Below are 18948 nucleotides of genomic sequence, written 5' to 3' on the forward strand. Positions count from 1 at the left end.
TCCATTCACCACGACTCTTTGGGCCCGGCTATCCAGCCAGTTTCTAACCCAACGAAGAGTGCGCCAGTCCAAGCCAAGAGCAGCCAGTTTCTTGAGGAGAATGCTGTGGGAGACGATGTCAAAAGCCTTGCTGAAGTCAAGGTAGACCACATCCACAGCCTTTCCCTCGTCCACCCAGCGCGTCACTTTGTCATAGAAGGAGATCAGGTTCATCAAGCAGGATCTGCCTTTCATAAACCCATGCTGACTGGGCCTGATCGCCTGCTTGCCCTGCAAGTGCTGCATGATGATTCTCAGGAGGATCTGCTCCATGAGCTTCCCTGGCACTGAGGTCAGGGAATCCTTCCTGATATCCAATGTAACCCACCCCAGCACAGCTTGATGCCATGGCCTCTCTTCCCATCACCTGCCACCTGAGAAAAGAGACCGGCACGCACCTGCAGCCTCCTGTAGGGCAGCTGCATTGGGCGCGGAGGCCTGCCCTCAGCCTCCTCTCCAGACCAAGCCGCCCCAGTTCCACCAGTGGCTCTCCCCAGCTCCTCTCTGCCAGCCCCTTCATGGCTGCGCCACTCTCCTCTGCCCAGGCTCAAGCAGCTCTGTGCCCTTCTGGCGCTGAGGGGCCCAAATCTGAACACGGTGCTCAAGGTGCAGGCTCACCGGTGCTGTGCATGAGGGCACAAACCCTTCCCTGCCCTGCTGGCTGTGCTGGTCCTGAGGCCAGCTGGGGTCACGCTGGCCTTCTTGGCTGTGCACCGGCACCCCCAGGGCACCTTTCTGCCCAGCTCCTTTCCAACTATCTCCCCAAGCAACTGTCACTTGGTGTCATCTGCCAGCTTACTAAGGGTGTCCTCCACCCCCTCATCCAAATCACCAATAAAAATGTGAAAGAAAACTGTTTTGTGTTTGTGTTTGGTGGTGCCAGTAGTCAGCTGGATTGAATGCCATTCACTGGGACTCTTGACAGCAGAAGCAACCGCTCCATTTGGGAGGGATCCACAACCTGCAGTCCTCCGCGATGACACCCAGATAAGCACCACCTTGCCCAAAGCACATAGAGGGGGCACAGGCCCTCTGCTTGTACACATTGCTCTGCCAGGACGTGCCTGCAGCTGGCACTGATGTCCCCAGGAGCAGGGTCCAAGGCAAGAGGTGTAGCTGGGCTCAGGGAGGGGATTCCTTCACCCTGGGAAAACACAAAGTTGCTGGGCCAGGGAGCAGCCCAGGCTGCAGTAAAATGAGCTGCCAGTGAGCAAAATAGAAGCATGGCAACATAAGGGATGGGTCCAAAATATCACGTCCTGCAAACAAAAGCCTGTGTTGCAGTACCTGCTCTCAGCACCTTGCAGCATCCTCCTGTCGAACTGCTCCCCCCAAGTGAAACAGGCTGCTGAGCTAGTCCTTGCTGCCACTGTTATAAACTGAGCCAAATCTTGGAATTCCCAAGTGCAAAAACCAGAGAACTGTGTTCTGCTCCATGCAGTCAGAGCTGTTTAGCTTTGTTCCACTCCAGTACTTTAAAACAAAACACTTGCAAGGGAGGCAGTGCCTCATTCACTGAGGCAAACTGTGGCATATAAACCCAGCAGCAAAGCAAGAAGACAAAAATCCAGAGTCTATGCATGAGCCAAGGACGTGGGAGCTGCTGCTCTGAGTGAGGAAGGCAGCAGCAGTGCCTCAGAGCAGGGGAAGCACAGCAGCACCTTGCTCCAGCCACTGTTTGCAAATGCAGGAGCAGCTCTCGGGCAGGAGCAGCGCCAAGCCATGAGGCCATGAACCTGTGTAACCCTGGCAGGAGATGAAACAGTGTTTTTTGAAACAGACTGAGTTTTGTGATTCGAATGAATTGTCTAGGAATACCCAGAGTTTTCTGATCTATGTATGGCTGTCATTTTTAACTTAGGCTCCCACTCAAACAGGCAAAGCTGAACTCAGAGATAATTTTTTTTCTGCACATATATAGCCACTGAATTTTGTGGTTTTGTTATTTCATGCCAAAGGTAAGAATAGCCCACCAGCTGATTGTTCCTCAGCTCATTAAATGATGAGCATCCACTGTTGCTGCAATTATGAACTCAGATCTGAAGTGACTCGCCTTGTTTTGATTACTCCACAATGCAGTGAAAATGGATATGTAAATATTTTAACCGATTCTTCAGTCAAATTTTCTACAGGATTACCTTCGCCATGAGTAGCCAGATCTGCTGTGGTCTGCACTTTAAATTTAAAGCACTCTATGTGCTTGCTTTACTCTCCATAAAAACATGGGATTACATTTAGCAGTCCAGAGTCATGCACAGAGTTGTGATCCAATTAATGCACACTACTCGGTCTGCTGTATTGAATGCAGTCATTACATACAAATCCATTTTGCAGAGAAAATGCAGAAGAGGCTCTACATCCTCAAATCCACAGCAAAGAAGTTTTAATGGATCCTGAGCTGATTTTCACATTGGTCTACATAAGGGGAGCATTGCTGACAGCAATACTTTCAAGGCACTAGCAGAATATTTCTTAAAAACACAAAATATTTCCCTGCACACAGTTACTTCTGTGGAAATCAAATGCCTACATAACAGAAAGTGCACATTCATTGTAATTTTTTGGAATAGAATATTGTCCACTATCAGGAAACAGTAATACAACCTCCCAGACCCTGGCCAGGTGCTGGCAAATACAAAGAGCATGAAACTGCAGCTTGGAGAAAGCTGGGCTGGACCAGGTCTGTTGAAGCCCCTCAAACAACCTGAGCAGGTAGCAGCAAACAGCAGGTACCTTTAAGGCATGTGCAACAAAGTCAGAGTATTCAAAAACGCTTCCAAGTGATGTGAGCAAGGCCCTTCACTGCCAGCTTAATTAGGCACGTCTTGATGATAAAAGGAAGCTTAGAATTTCAATTTGTCACCTCTCGAGAAAGCACCTCCTCAGGTAGGTCCCGAAGACCTGAATGCCTAATGCTTCAGGGCAGCATCCATATCTTGTCAGAATAACTGGTCTGGAGTTTTTTAATGAGCTTATTTTCTGTAGGATTTGTCAAAAATTCATGTTCACATTTCTCAGTTCATGCTTTGACTATTAAAATCGTTTCAGCACGTGATTGTGTTTCCTGGCTCAAAATTCCTTTTGCTGCTGATAAAAAACCATGTTAGAACAAGCCTCCTATTCTGAGCATTGTAATTACCTCCGTAGTTTTGACCTTTCAACCTGATGAGAGCTAGAAATGTTTTCAAAGTTTCAAAACCAAAGCCCTGGTACCAACAACTTCCCAGTCTGTTGTACTGATAAGGTCAGTATGAGATAACTACTTTTTCTGTAGCTTGGTTTCTTCAGGCAGGGATTCTAAATATTAAAGGTGAAGCAAAGCTTAATTTTAAAGTTGCCTCATACTCAGCTGTATGTCTGGGTTCACAGTTTTATGGTGTCAACACACCCAATTTCAAGTAAAAAAAATTGCCTTTGGCCGGAAAAGTAATTTATATCACAGCAAAACCAGTGGCCCCAGGGAGAAACCATGCACAAAAAATGTATCTGTTCACAGAGAAATGTACAATCTAAGTTAGCAGAGAGAGCAGAGATTCCTCTGCTTTGGCTCCTTCTTGATAAATGCAGCAATACAGATGTCAAGCTGAGAGTGTCAAGATATTTCATGAGAAAATCCTTTTTTTTTTCCCTACATTAGCACTAGCTAGTGTTCACCCCAGCAATGGTCGGGAGCTGCCTGATACTTTGAGGTGTGTAAATGGGACCCATATTTTACAGGCACAGAATTCCTGTATTGTGCTGCAATCATAATTCACCCAAGAGTTCAAATCAGACTGGTAATGTCTTGCCTGTACTTCAGAGGTGGCCAAAATGAGGAGCACTTTTACTAGGGGCACCCACAGCAGCACAACCATGCCCTAGAGGCATTAAGCTCCATCGTGGAAGAAAAGACCACTCAGGAGCTCTCACTTTTAAGATGCAGAACATGCAGAATAACTCCACAGCTCTCAAAAACACCGCTCTCCTGATCTTGTTAAATTACACCTAAATGGACTTACTGTAAATGGACAATATCTAGCTACAATTTAGGGAAAAGACTCATTACAAAAAATAGGTGTAAATTCATCTGGACAGGTTTCAGTACAGTCCATGAAGCAGCACGCTGTGGTTGCTGTTGAATTACAGATGCCTTTGGAGAATGCTGGAGAGGATGTTACTATTCTAATCAGATCCACAAGAAAAACGAACATTTAGAGATCGGTGCCCACTGAGCTTCACCTGATTCCATATTCCAAGAGAGCCACGCTACGTAAATCAATTGCGGACGTGAGATGCACATGGATGGGAGTTGAAGGGAAGATTTGCAATATCCTGGCATAAAATAACTGCCAGAAAGACAGAATCTGTGACTTTAGTAGCTTCCTTGTAACTTGGGAACAAAAATAAAAGAATGCAAGATAAGTGTTTAGTTCAGTGAGTTGCTTGGGTTCCCATCCATCTGCAGCAGCCGTACACAGAACCACCTGCCGCTCCTGCACATCGTGCCACTAAAAGCAAAGAGACCTTTGGCATTTGTTGGCAAATGATGCCTCACCTACTACAACTGCTTTATTTGGACCCATTGAAACATCTCACAGAGTATTGATCCATGTGGAATTTGAACTGCACGATCTACAAAGACTGTCATTGTGCACAACACATTCCCCAGCACTAATGATGGTTTTCCACCTGAGCATAATTAAATCAAATTGAATTCAGAGGAGAAGTGCACAGCCCAGCCTAGACCTTGGACTGACACCAAGAGGCTAAAAAAGAAAAAGGATTTCTATACAAGCATCTGAAACGTGCTAATGTTCACTGTCAAGTAGGCAAACAGTAAAAACATTATAAAACATTATTTTATAATCACTTTTTGCCTTACAATTTGCTGTTTAAGAATAAAACTTACAGAAACAGAAGTTTCAACACCAAATTTTTTGGCCAGTTGTTACAAAGTAATGCAAAAGTAACAACTGATGTGGCTGAAAACACACCATCTTTTCCCCAAAGGCAATTTGGTTCTTCTGGGCTGCTTCTTATTCCCAGTGACATCAAATGCCTGGCACCTGCTTACTTCAGCAAGCCCAGCTCGGGGTGAAGCTGTCTCACACAGACCAGTTCAAGTCCATCTCCCTCCTTACCCTTGGGGCTTGCAGAGTCTGTGACCACCAGAGAAGAAACTGAGTCACCCATGTTGTACAGTCCTCACGCACAAACGGCAGAAAGTACAGCAGAGGCTAATTTAATCAAACTGGTGCAATTTCTTCAGCAAATGAGCCCTCTGCCTCACTCACCTCCATAATGGTTGGCAATTCAGAATGTATTTTGAACTGTATAAATACAATCCTTCCCTGAATCGGGACAAAATGTGCTGTTTAGTTTAATAATAGTAATAATAAATTAGTAATTATTATTATTACACTGAAACAAAGCCTTGGGCTGTATCTTAAATGCTCACTGCTTGTGTCTGTGGTGGCTGAACAGCTCTGAACACCTCTGGCCAGGAAAACCAGGGAGGTCGGGGCTCTGGGGATGCCCCCATGGGGGCCACACAGCTGGCACCACCCCTCCCTGCAAGGCTTCTCCCCGTGGTGATTGAACCACACCGCCTGATTTTTCATGGAATCAGATAGAGAGAGCACATGCAATCCCCTTAATTGGCCCCAAACGAAGGCTGTCACTTCTGGCCGAAGGAGCCACAGCATTTTAAAGCATGGCAGATATTTTTGCAGCACCCGTCTCGCGGTTGTGCGCAGGGCTCCGGGGTGTGCTGCTCACACAGCACTGCAGCTACGAACACTACTAACGCGTAATTAGAGTTCCTGAGGTATTGTATGGTAATAAGGCTGGGATAAATTCTTGACACTAAAATCGTTCCCAACTTGAGTTTGAATTCCTGGGAGAAAGCAGCGACTTAATGAAGAGTTCCAGCTATTCTTGGCTCGAGGACAAGTCTATCTATAGTCACTCTGGTAGGTTATTCTGCATGGCCTAGTGGATTTGTGCCAGAGAAAGGGGAGCTAATTACACTGAAAGCATTTGATGTGCAGATAATCTGTAATCAATGCATGCACAGAAAGAGATTATGCACAACTTTCTACCAAATCCAGGACACAGCAGGGTGAGAGACCACGATGCCACTTGCATGTTACACATCCAATATGTATTTAGACAAATACTCCGGGTTTTGCAGTTGGTTTGTAAAACTTCAGGGAGATGTCACTAAAATGGATCTCTCTGCAACGGGATGCTGTAGCCCTGTGACCCAGGAAGCAGCTACTAAACTAAAAACAGCTTTTGATGACAGCTGAAAGGCCCCTAAGGACTGGGGTTTGTCCCCAGCCCCATTCAAGTTCTGACACAGATCTCTTCATGAGTGCAGCCCAGCAAATTTTCATTTACAAGCAATTTTGCCAAGGTGATGAAATCTGTGTGCTGTTGAGTTTAAGGGGACAGGTAAGGCAGCTTGAGGACATTCCTGGAGCCAGCAGGTTCAGTTTAGGACACAGATTTAGTCCTATGCAGGCAAGGGGAGGAGACGGCACCCCCAGGGAGGCAGGGGTGGGGGGGGTCACAGTGTGGCCAAAAGGGGAAAGAGCTGCCTGAGCAGTGAGCTTCCGAAATCACCCCAGTGGGATACGAATTATGGATGGATAGGGCTGTGAACACTGCTGTTAGGGCTGATTTACTCCTGGCACCTTCCAGCAGTGCTGCAGGGAGGCCATGCGATGAAGACACATCCATCCACTGTTAATGGTGCCTGCACAGCATCCTCCTCCCCCTCAGTCAGCTGTGGGGTTCCTTTCTGTATATAAAGTGATCTATACTGGGATTTCTTGTTGCTGGGTTCATTCTGCCTCCAAAGTTTTTCATTTTGGTGCAGAATGCTCTTGGAAAAAAGATGTTTTTTATCCTTTTCACAAAGCGTTGAATGGTTTGTAGCCAGTGGGTGTTTTGGGGTTGTCCAAAGCAGTGATGGAAGGAGGAGGTTGGTCAGGATGCAGAGCTCAGGCAGCTGGCACCTGCAAGTGCTGCTGGCTGCCCAGGCTGCTGTGGGTTTATGCAGGAGGAGGAGGCAGTGACTCACGCTGGGAGCCAGCCTCAGTGTGACACAGCTGGGACGATGGGGTGACACAGCAGGCCACCGCGCCAGGACACACACAGGCTCCAGGCAAGCCATCTTGGTGTCACCCATTGTCCCACCGGAGACAGCTTTGCATCTTCTCAGCATCATGCTGGGTGTGCAAAGAGATGAAGACAGAGCTGCCACAACCCCAAAAGCCCCCAGGCAGTTATGTCCCCCCTTATCCCCTTGAGAAACTGCCACATTCCTCCAGGCATTTCGCCCAGCCCCTGTGCAGAAGACGAAGCTGTCCCAGAGCTGGCAGCTCCCAGGGCACAGGGAAGACCAGAACACTGCCCCTGTGCTAAGGAGCTCTGTGAGCTGCACTAGCTGCCTGCGATTTCCAGGGGTGAATAAAACTACCTGTGAAAGGCTTTTTCACCGCAGAGCTAATTCATTGACACAAGCTGATGAATTGTTTTCCGCTTTATCAACAAGCAGTGGTGATCAGTACAAGGGCTTTGGAGGATGCTTGGGGAAGGGCGGTGTTTCAGACTGGGGGAAACAGAGCTGGAGGGGGCCGGGCTGTGGGGACAGACTACGGCAGCACAGCTGGGAGTCAAGGGGCAGCCAGCATGGCGGATACAGACTCCTGCTTCCAAATTTCTGCATTTTTTCCATTTCTGCCTGTCCCTTCACAAAAGAGCACTATGGAAATGAAGCATTTACCTACACAGCAGGAAGTGCCAGGGTGGGGAGGAGAAGACATCAGTCATAGAGGTCCAAAGGTCCTTCTATTCTTTTTTGGTAGTTTTTACCAACTTTTTCCTCACTCACCCCAGCTGCATGCAAATATAAAAAATAAACACCAACAATTCTGTCCAGTTCTGCTGTGCTTTTATATATATATATATATATATTAATTTTTTTCAATCGCCATTAAAAGGATCGCACCTTCTGATACAGACCATCTCTGACACCTGTACAAATAACTTATAATCCATCTACATCATTTACAATGGTACAGAGTCAACTCTGGACACCGCAGACCAAGCTCCAACCCAAAGTATGGTCTCATGGCTTTGTAAGTAGTAGCCAGGCATGCCAGGGGTGTGTGACCCCCCCAAAAAAATGAAGCCCCAAGGGAGCGGAGGTGTGAAGAGCCACTGCCACCCCCTTAAGCCCAAAGCTAGCATATGCAGCAGCTCATGGAGGAAGACGGTTGGTGCAAGAACGTGTTTCTTGACTTGTTCCCGAGCCTCCTCTACAAATTCAGTTTCCTTCAGGGCCAAAATGCTTGCTGACTAAGCCTGGAATTGGTGGGCACCAACAATTCTTGATTTGTGAGTGAGTGGAGGCAGAAAACAGTACTGAAGAGCTGCAGTTGCTGAGATCTTCTTGCGGGTTTGTGACTCCTGCAGGGGGATGCTAAGGCTGGGGACTGGAAATGACAATGTTGCTGTTGCCCAACATGATCTTTCAGCTGTTTGTGCTGGTTTGGTGATTTAATACTTTTGGGGACCTGGAGGCGCTTTACACTGCTATTTAACCCATCACCCACCCACAGCTTTGGACTTGCTTTACTCCCAGTAATGTATTTCAGTGCTGATTTGGGTCTGCATGGGGCATTCAAAATGAGAGTGAATAAACCCTGAGCTCGGGAACAAGAGGCAAAACGCCTCCTGTGCCAAGGTGAGCCTGAGGGACAGCAGTGGGGGGATTCCACTGTGGGGGGTCAGGGGAAGGATCTCCAGACACCTGGGTAGCGGTGGACACCTTGCTCCAGGCATGGGTGAAATGGCTCGGGGGGAGCATTTCCCAGTATCCCCCATGTCGTTGCTGGCTGGGACTCCCCCTGCTGAAGCTGGCTCTTCTCTCACCTTCAGCATCTTTCCCAAGGAGGAACTGAGCTGTCCTCAGGAGGTTCCTGTCTGCCCTTGGTCACCACAGCCTTAAACTAGTTTGACTCCTGGTTGGCTACAGGAACTGAGCCCACACCAGCATTTCTCCGGCTGGCACAAGCCATCAGGGCTAACAGAGCGCCACCTCATACTGCAGAGCTGGCCTCAGGGACTTCCCATGGGTGACAGGCAGAGCTGGAGGAGCTGCTACACACACAGACAAAGCCAAAGGACACTTCCTTTGGGTGGGAGATCCAAGCAAGCACCTCTGAGTGAAGGCAACCCAGGTAAGGAGTTATCTGGGAGCTGAGACAGTAAAAAATGATAGTGTCATAGAAGGACTGATCCCAAATCCCTTCCAACACGAATTTCTGGAAGACTCCCTGGAGACACCCCAGATACCTCAGACCGCATTCAGAGGGTCAATAAATACACACCTCGTTTCTTCCATTATTTCAGTCATCCACAAGCTAGAATGAAGACAAGGCCTCTGACATGACCATCCATAAAAGTGGGTTAGGTGGAGCCCATCTGCAAATGAGGGGAGGGTTTCTACACCATGATAGCAGCAGAGGAAAGGAACAGAGAAGTCTTCCAGGTGTTCTGCTTCTCCATCGATCGCAGGAGGTTGCTTCTCAGAGCAAAATCTCAGCAACCTGAGCAGTTCTAGTCCAGTTCAGCACCGTCAAATATTGCACTAGATTTCCCACATCCCTGTTTCACACCATCTGTCTTTATCTTCTATAGCCCCTCTGAACCAACAGCAGGTTTCCCACTGGCTTCCTGCATTGGAAGTCTCACACACATGCACACACACTCCCAGTTGTGGTCGGGCTTGCAGTGAGGTTTCCTGGTTGAGTCAGGGGAGCAATTGCCGGTTTGCCCAAATACATCATCCTGTGCCAGAACTGAGTTTGCTGTGCAGAACCCAGCAAAACAATCCCTGATCATCTGCCAGGGCAGGAGATACCACCATAATAAATATTACTAATAGCAACTGCTCTTTGATCCACAACACAGCACACACCATCACCTGAGCTGTATTTTCCTCAGTCCTTTTCCTGAAATGAAAAAGTTCAAAGGTTTTTCCTGACTTGTGCAAAAGGCTGAAAACCTCAGCTCTTCAGGAAAGCTCTGCCCCTGGACAGGGGTCCTTGGCTGTGGTCACCACTGCCATTCACCAGCATGCAGCTGTCCTCCGTGAGCCCTCTCCACCTCTGCCTTTGCAGCTCTAGAAACACCATTATGGTCGTAAAATCACTGTTGGTGGCTTCTTAGTGTGTTTTCTTTTTCCATCTCTTCTTTGAGGACCCAGATGTCACATCTTTCACATCATCTTTTTCTCATTTGCTTCATTGGATGATGCCTGCAAACGTGTTGATGGGCAACAGCAGAGACTTGGGCATGTATTTCACAAGGCCCACATCCTCTGCTTCGTGCACGCTGGATTTCATTGTCCTTGTCTTTTGCAAGCAGTAGCTGGGCTCTAGGCAGGGCGACACTTCCACGCTGCAAGAGTACAAGAACACATTTACCACTCATGCGAACCTGCCCTTGAGGGCCAGAGTCTGAACTCAGACTAAACCTCAAGTCTCTCTGCTGCCTGCAGAGGAGGGCTGTTGTGCTGAGACACAGCTGCTTTTGTGCTTTCAGACTGGTTTTGGCTGGGAAGATGAGCTGCTGTATATTAGCATTTACCACAAAACCAGTGGCCTTAGCCTGGCTCACTTCAGTTCTCAGAAACTCACATTTTACCTATGCCCCACATGGCTTATGAAACACGAACCACAAACCCTGACTGTTCACTTCCAGCACATCATATGTCACTGCCACCACTATAGCCACAGCAATCCCTGCCCTTTTAGCAGGACTGAACTCTCCCCACACCTTCATATGCTTGAGATACCCCAGTGAGGACTGCAGTCAGTGTAGAGAGCATCAGCTCCACAAAACAATTTAGAAGATCTAAGATCTCGGATCTACCTTTCCTTCTACCATCTTAATGACAGCGCCTTACTTAAAATAGAAGAATCTTTTTTTTTTTTTTTTTTTTTTAACATTACCACCCCAAAATGCAAAGGTAGGAGAGCACCACTCTGCCCTGCTTTCCCTGGAAAAGCAATGTATTTACCTATAGGTCTTTTATCAGATATATACCCATTAGGACTAGGACTCCATGGGGAAGAGCTCTTCCACATTGGAAGCCCTTCTTCCTGGGAGGGATGCAAGTTAACGGGTGAGGTGTGCAGAGCCTGGGACATGGGGCATCCTCACCTGATCACATTCCTGTAGGTTCTTCTGCTGTCCTTGTCCAGGCACACCGTGAAGGGCCTCTGCTCCGTGCTTCTGATTTTGATATCGCGCGTTTTCAACCTGTTTGCCACAGCCTGGATTGAGAAAGGAGGAAGAGCCCAGTGAGTGCTTCACTTCCAGGCCCTGTGCCACGCGGTGACTGGTGGTGTGTGCATGCTGGGTATGAAAGGGATAAATGATGCCTTTCTCTTTCGGTTTTAACCTCAGGTAGCTGATTAAAGATAGAAGTGTCTCTCTCTTCCACTTTCTGACATCACAACCTGGCCAAAGCTTGCAAGGGCAGACTTCGCAAACTGGCAAACTCTGCAGAGGTTGCAAGGCTTGGGGTGTCTCACAGGACACCTGGCCAGTTCTCCTGGGCCTTGGTGTACCTTGGTGGGCAGAGTGGGCCACAGCACCATGGTGTCTCCAAAAGCTGAGTGAAAACAAGCAAAAGAGTTCTGGCTATCTGGAAACACCAGCTGAGAAACTGAAGGCTCCAGGGCAACTCCAAATGTCCAAGGCACAATAATACAATAATATTGCAACCCAAACTGCAGAGACACACCCCCACAGGACAGCGTCTCATCTCACGTAAAACAAGAGGGACAGGAGCCCTGTTTTTCAGTCCTACCTCTTGCATATCTGTTTCTCTGAGGTGCTGATTAGATTCACTGACATTCCTGCTTCCCTTTTATGCTTTGGTACAGCATTTCCCCAACAGCCTCGGTTCTGGTGGGCCCCGAAGTGGCTGACACAAGTGGTCTGGAGAGGACTCTGCTGCTGGAGCTGTGGAGCTAATGGGGTTGATCTCAGAACTACAGATCCCCTCCCCTACCCAAGCAGGGTCATGATGTCTGGGGCTAAGCCTTTTTTCTCCGCTTTGTCCCTTGGGTCACAGAATCCCAGTGACAGTTCAGTCCTTCAGGGTGTCCACACAATTTGATGTGGTATCAAGCAGCAGGGACAGTGCTTGGGGCTTTCACTTGAAAAACTGGACTTTTCCATGGAAAACCTTCTCAGCGCAAGATGGCCCCAGAACCTTCCTATCCCCATGGAGAGCTCCCCCTTTCCCATTGCAATAAGAATTTTCCATAAGGCTGACCCCTCCAGGGCCAGGAGCATCCACAGCTACTTACTGAGAATGATCGTCCCGACAAGTTGTTGATCTTAATGATTTCAGTGACGTTCACATTCAGACACAACAGATCTGCAACAGAAGCAGTGTGTTAGCCTTGAACAGTGGCACAATCTCAGCTTCAAATGGGGATGAAGCCTCATCCCATATCAGGTTGCCTGGGAGAGGGCCATGGGATGTGCTGGCAGAAGAGGAGGACTCCAGCAAGCTCTGTGGGCAGGGGTTTGCATGGGGTCATGCTCAGGGTGAAACCTCAAAGGTTGTGCTTCAGGCAAGGTGAAAGAGGAAGGCTGCAGCAAGAGGAAGGTGCTGCCAAGACCAGATTACGGTTAAGCAGAACCCCGGGTTACATGGAGCTCCATGCACAGCATTCATGAGAAAACACGACCACAGGCCATGGTGACACCAGTATTTGTACGTCACAGATTTAACCCCATTGCCCAGGCACAATTGGCACTAAGTACTATGGTCAGATTTACTCTGTGGAGCACCAGAAAACTCAGCAAACCTCCTTCACATGCTCCTAAGCCGGAGGAACCCACCTTCAGCCTCATCGGCAGGGATGGCCTTCATCACGAGGCCTGTGGAGCGCAGGGACGCCGACACCTCCTTTGCCCGCTCACTCACCACAACCTGCAGGAAAGGCTCTGTTAATTCAGTGGTTGTACCTGGGGAGCGTTGAGACAGTTTGTCACAAATAGAGGGTTAGCTAACAGACTTTTAAAGTTCATCGGGACCTCTCTGTCCTCCCCCAGAGTGCAGTTCCAGGGGACAGGAGGAGGGCCTGATCACTGCTCTGGGGAGATCTGTGCCAGCTGTGTGGGCAGCGGTGTGTTGGGCTGCCCAAAGCCCCACTTACCTTCTTGTATGTTACTGCAAGATCTATGCCAGGGCCTTCCAGGGTTGTTTTCTTCTTGGTCAGGTTTAACTCTGCAAGGGAGGAACCAGGTTTCTCTGAACTGAGGTTTCTCTCATCCCACCTGTCTGCAGCCAGAGGAGAGTGGTCCTCCCATGGGACGAGCCATCCCTCCGTCACACAGCAGCTGCAGGTGGGCACACCAGCCCCAGTCCTTGCCTACAGCAGCTGGGCTCTGTGCCCTCAAAAGGTCCAGTGAGTGAGATCCACGGACTCAGTATAGGGTCTGTGCCCAGCATCCACTGGATCAGACTGGGGTGTTGGATGCGACCAGCCTTCAAGAGCCCTTGTCCCATCACTGGCAACTCAAGAAAGCAGAATTTCTAACAGGGAAAATATCTGGAAAGGGGGATGTTTTTAAAGCTATCAGCTTGTTCTTTCAGCCAGAATAAAATGTTGGTCCAACCTCAGGGGGTCCTGGATCCAACCAAAGTCTCCCCTGTAAAACCTGGTTGACCAGGAGCCAGTGACCACAAGATGTCTCATTTAGACTGGCATCACTTGCCCAGGAAGGAGACAGAAGAGTTGAGGGAACCTCCTGCTCATTGAGGAATGAGGGCTGCTGCCCCATGGCCCCATGGCATGGCCTTGCTTTCTGCAGGCTGAGGACTGGGTGGAAGGGAGCTGGGGCAGGTGAAACCCCCCCAGGGTGGCAGTCCCAGCTGTGGGGCTCCACGAGGAGGAAACACACACCTCTGTGGGAGATGCTCTCTTGCACCTGGGCACACAGCTCAGTGAGGAAGACATCCTCAGCTGGCTCCAGTGCTGGGTCATTGAAGAAAACCTAAAAGAGAGGAAAAACTCTTAAGAACACCTTGTCCTCAGTCACCCTGTGACATCACACTGCGGTCGTGACATGAGAAGGTTCTCCAGAGCACACAGGTGTGAAAGGGAATCTATGACCTCCCCATGGCAGCCAGGGGAATATGGGATGGAGAGATCTGATTTCCGAAGCCCAGGAGCACGGCAGACCTTGCCAGGGCACAAGGCAGTGGGCAGAGCCATGGGCAGTGTCCCTTGCCACTGGGTGTCACTGCACACTCACGGATGAGTCTGTCCCCAGCCATGCACCCAGAGGCAACCCACGTCAAGGGCAGCCTGACCACAGACTCTGGCTTAGCTTCAAGGCACGTAATTTCTCTCTAATACACCTAAATCAACTGGTCACTTAAGACCTATGTGTTATTTTTCTTTTCATGGGCTTGTTTTGAGAAAATATAGAGATTATGTCCTGGAGAGCTTCTGCTTACATCCAGCTCTTGTGGGGCTTGACCCTCACTTCCAAGAAAGTTCTCTGCAGCTGAAGAGGAACAGCGTGGTCTTAACTAAAAAGGCAAAACAGGCTCAGCGCTTCCAGAATCATACCCTGTATGACAGCAGGGTAGTTTAGGTGCCTCTATCTGAAAACCACATCTGGAGTCAGTTCCTCTTCCCCTGCTTGAGTCACCCACTCTCTCACTTGCTCTTGATTTCTGTCATGGAGGAGAAATGAGTAGAAAAATATTCAGAGAGAGAACAAAATCCCCCGCCACACAAGCTGAGGACCAGGCACTCCAGGTGTTTATAAGTTACATGTTATTAGATCAAGTCTGGGTGATGCTCTACCAGTAATTCCCAAAGCTCTTCCAGCTCTTTGCAAGCCACGTGCCAGTTTGCCCGTGCAATTGCTGCTCCTTTGGTGCAATAGATCACTGGGTTGGCCACAGTTAGATTAAAAGGAGATATGTGCATTGGTGTCACCTTAAGCTTTGACGGGGGAAAACTGCCAGAGATGGGGGGTTAGTATTTCATGACCAAATAGAGTAGTTCTTTGCTCTCGTGACAAGTGCCAGGTCTCACTCTGATACCATTTCAGAGAAAAGCTGGCAGGAAACAAAGAAAGACAGCATTTCAGGAAACCCTGCAAAGCCCCTACAAGGTATAGCAAGATTTTAGAAAAGCCACCCTGAAAACTCCTGTTTGACCACAGCACCCAAAGCATCAGGAGGCACAGAGCTCCTCAGCAAACCCATGTCAAGCAGAGCAGGAAACATATGGGTGTGTGGGGTGATTTTATGGTTTGCTTTGCTGACCTTCACAATCCTGAAATAGCCTTCCCAGGATCACTGACTCCAGCTGAGCTGTGCTACGTGGAGCCACCAGACCTGGGAGCTTGGCAAGGAGCTGAAGGACTGGGGGGGCACGGAGATCCAGGCCCAGAGCTGCCCAAAGACCCCAGGGGCTTTGCAGAGCACTTCCAGCAATGGGGAAGAAGCCTTGCAGGGCCATGGGGCAGCACCAGAGATGGGGCACCCACCTTCACTGCGTAGACCTGGAAGCAGACGGGCTGGGCACCCATGCGGACGTAGTAGGCGATCACATCGGTGATGAAGAGATCAGTCACAAGATGTTTGCTCGGAGAGGAAGGCTGGGGGAAAATCATGCAGTGGATCAGCCACGTTCACTTCATAAAAACACTGCCACAAACCCGCACACCTTCCTACTAATTACTGAGCCATGAGCTCAGCTGCTCTGCCACAACTTAGCCAAAGCCAATGGAAGAGGCAAAGGCTTGCACCTGACTGCCAGCCTTTTCTGCAGGTTATCGATGGTGGCTCAAACTGCCAGGAAATGATAGCTGGGGTATTTCAGCAAATGCCTCATTTACATTTGCTTTCTTGAAATCTGCCATTTCCTGTCCCTTGACCAAAAAAACGCATCGCTGCAAATGGGGCTTGTGGGCTGGGGCAGTCAGCCACTTGCACCATAAGGGCTCTGCAAGCAGGAGCTCATCCCTGGGTGCCGCAGGGGCATGGGGAAGGGGCCAGGCTCAGGCAGCACTGTGGAAGTGGGGAGGTTTCCTCGTACCATGGTGGCCAGCTTGGGGATCATGTGGCACAGTGTGTTGATGTTGCTCTCGTACCAGGGGTCGGCTCTGCCCAGGTACCCGGCCACCTCGCAGAGCTCCTCCGGGCCGGCAGCAGCGTGGGTCTGCGGGAGAAATGCACAGCTCAGGGCACAACCACAGCTCAAAATACCTGAAGCCACAGAAACGGGGGCTTTTCCTGGGGAAACCATGCTAGGAGGCAGAGGGGAAGCAAATTGCCCGTGGGCAGCCCTCCACTTGTGACCCCTTTTCTGCTTGATCCAAAGAAGATGGCAAAGCATTTTCTGCAGCACTCACTCAGCAGGTGCTCAAGAACAGAAAATCAGTGAAGAATTAAAAGAAGAAATACTCATTTTTATAATGGCAAATCCATTAGGACACACAGCCAGCTCTGGGCCTCCTTCAAATATCGTAATAAGTAAGACTGTCTCAAAGCTCAAAGTTTGCCCAAGATAAACTGCAATGTGGTCACTTGCAAAACCAAAGCTGGGGCCCCACCAAGCAGGCAAAGCTCTCAGAAAGAGGCGACCGCTTCCTCTGAGAGCCTGGGAGGTTAAATGAGCACTAGTCCCTTTGCCAAAGCTCCTTTTATCCCCCGAAAACTGGGCACAGCTGGAGCATGACAGAACTCCCTACCCTGTCTGGGCTGTGAGTTATCACCCCTGCGGGTGGCTGGAGCGACCCAAACATCTCCCGGGCTGATGGATGCCCAAAGACAGCCTGCAAGCCCAGCCCAGCTGCTCCACCTTGGCTCCCACCCTCCTTGTTTTTAGGAACCAGGTGTTCACCGGTGTGAATCCTGGCAGCCCCCTGTTCCTGCTCCAGAAAACACGTCAGCTCCTGGCAGCCGGAGGACTGGACTCACCGCAGCTGTCGGCGCGCTCGGCTGCCCTGTCACGACCGGGATGTAGTAGAACTGCAGGTTCAGCCTCGGAGTCAGGAACACACGCCGCGTTTCTCGCTTCCTTGACATGGAAAGAAGAAATAGCCGTGTCTCAGAGGTGAAGGGGGAGGAAAACGGCTCCCGACAGCAGCTCTGCAACACAAGCAAGCACCCTCCTCGCTCGCCTCCTGGGCCCAGCGCAACAGGTGGCAGAAAAGCCCCCAGCTTCTCAAATCCTCCTGGGGCAGATGATGGGGAAAGGGGTGTCCCATGGGTGGGCTCTGGGCTGGGACCAGCCACCCCTTTGTGTCCAGCTCTGCACCGCAGCCCAACCCCAGCCTGGGCCAGGAGCTTTCATTTAGGGTTCTCCCCTTGTGCATTGGAAAATATCTTGTCTTGTTTTATTGCTTTGTTCTTTTTTTTTTTTTTTTAATCCATTTCATGCACAGAGGGGAAAAACTCCCCATGTCATCATTTGGGCAGTGCAGCCAGTGACAAAGTTTTTCCACCATAGGGGCGGTGAGGCCCTGGCACAGGCTGCCCAGAGAATCTGTGGGTGCCCCATCCCTGAAGGTGTTCAAAGTTTTGTTAGAAGCAGCTTTGAGCAACCTTGTGAGATTCCCCTGCCCATGGCAGGGGGTTGGATGGCTGACCCTTGAAGGTCCCTTCCAACCCAACCCATTCTGTGACTCACTCCACGATGGATGCACTTGGGTGCAAAACACCCAGCTCCCATCCTGTCCCAGGCAGCGCTGGAGCCCAACCCCATCCCCGGCCACCCTGACTGCTGCAACAGAGCGAAGCCCCCACCCCATTCCCCTATGGCCACCAGCCAGGCACCTCAAGGAGTGGTAGGCTTGGGCCAGGCGCCCCAGGAGCCGGTCGTCCCCCAGCAGCACGACGCGCGCAGTGTGCAGCCTCTGGAGCGGGGCTGGGGGCTTGGCGGGGACGCCCATCCTCTTCTGCGCCTTGGCCGCCGGCTTCGCCCCGGGGCCGTTGCAGCCGGTCTGCAGGAAGGCCATGCTCTCCAGCGGGGATGGCTTCTTCTTAATGCCGCCCTTCCTCTGGAGCCGGGATTGCTCCGTGTCGGCGCTGCACGGGGCGAAGGGCTCCTCGGCCGCCGGCGGCAGGTCCCGCTCGATGCCGCTGTCGGTGGAGAGCACGGAGAAGCGCGTCTGCTCGCAGCACTCGCACTCCGAAATGATGTCCTGGATCTCGAAGTTGTCCATGTCCTGGCTCAGACGGTCGGGCTCGCAGCTCTGCGACAGCGGGCGGATAAACAGCACCAGCTCCTTCCCTGTGGGCAGAAGGGATCTCAGGGAGGGAAATGCAGCCAGACCCAGGCTGAGTCCTCGTCCTGCCCCAGCTTCCCTCTTCTCACACCAACCACAGCTGGTCCAAATCCCCCCTTCAGCCTCATTTCCCACTCCACCATGAACAGCTCAGCATCACGTTAGGTGCTCTGAGGGTATCTCACAGGGGTGCCCCACTTGTCTCCTTCATCCCTTTTCCCCCAGCTCCCCCGATCCAGCCCTGATGCCCCACTCACAGAGCTGGTCATCTTCCTTCCAGAGGTGGAAGCTGATGTTGGGGTTGGGCAGAGGGATGTCCTGCAGCCTCCCCAGGGGAGAATCACCTGGGGGAAAAAAGGGTGCTCGTAACACATGGGAACAGGCCATGCACAAACCCTCACCAGGGCTCTGCTTTAGCCACTGGTTGTCATGGCCCTTGGGGTTCTCCCACCCTGGTCACCCCTTGGGCAGACCTGAGGATGTCATCCCAGCCCTCTGAGTGCCAGGAGAAAGCACCTTCACATCTGGGGGAAGGGAGAAGTGAAGATGAGAAAACTGAGGCACGGGCAATTGAAGGAC

At 50.4% G+C, this 18948-nt stretch overlaps 1 protein-coding gene across 2 annotated transcripts in view; it reads right to left on the minus strand.

The window, feature by feature from the left end:
* Positions 1 to 7976: 7976 nt before the first annotated feature.
* PIK3R6 (phosphoinositide-3-kinase regulatory subunit 6) overlaps positions 7977 to 18948 on the minus strand; it is a 29126-nt gene continuing 18154 nt past the window's right edge. For both annotated transcript variants that reach the window (XM_032199882.1, XM_032199881.1), the window contains 11 exons: positions 18627 to 18713; positions 17918 to 18374; positions 17060 to 17159; positions 16176 to 16298; positions 15625 to 15735; positions 14022 to 14112; positions 13272 to 13342; positions 12955 to 13045; positions 12414 to 12484; positions 11257 to 11369; positions 7977 to 10491 (listed from right to left, as the gene is read on the minus strand). In XM_032199882.1, coding sequence (XP_032055773.1) covers positions 10335 to 10491; positions 11257 to 11369; positions 12414 to 12484; positions 12955 to 13045; positions 13272 to 13342; positions 14022 to 14112; positions 15625 to 15735; positions 16176 to 16298; positions 17060 to 17159; positions 17918 to 18374; positions 18627 to 18713 — 1472 coding nt within the window. In that variant the 3' untranslated portion in view covers positions 7977 to 10334. The remainder of the gene's footprint in view (positions 10492 to 11256; positions 11370 to 12413; positions 12485 to 12954; positions 13046 to 13271; positions 13343 to 14021; positions 14113 to 15624; positions 15736 to 16175; positions 16299 to 17059; positions 17160 to 17917; positions 18375 to 18626; positions 18714 to 18948) is intronic.

This window comes from Aythya fuligula, chromosome 18, assembly GCF_009819795.1.
Source record: "Aythya fuligula isolate bAytFul2 chromosome 18, bAytFul2.pri, whole genome shotgun sequence".
NCBI lineage: Eukaryota > Metazoa > Chordata > Aves > Anseriformes > Anatidae > Aythya > Aythya fuligula.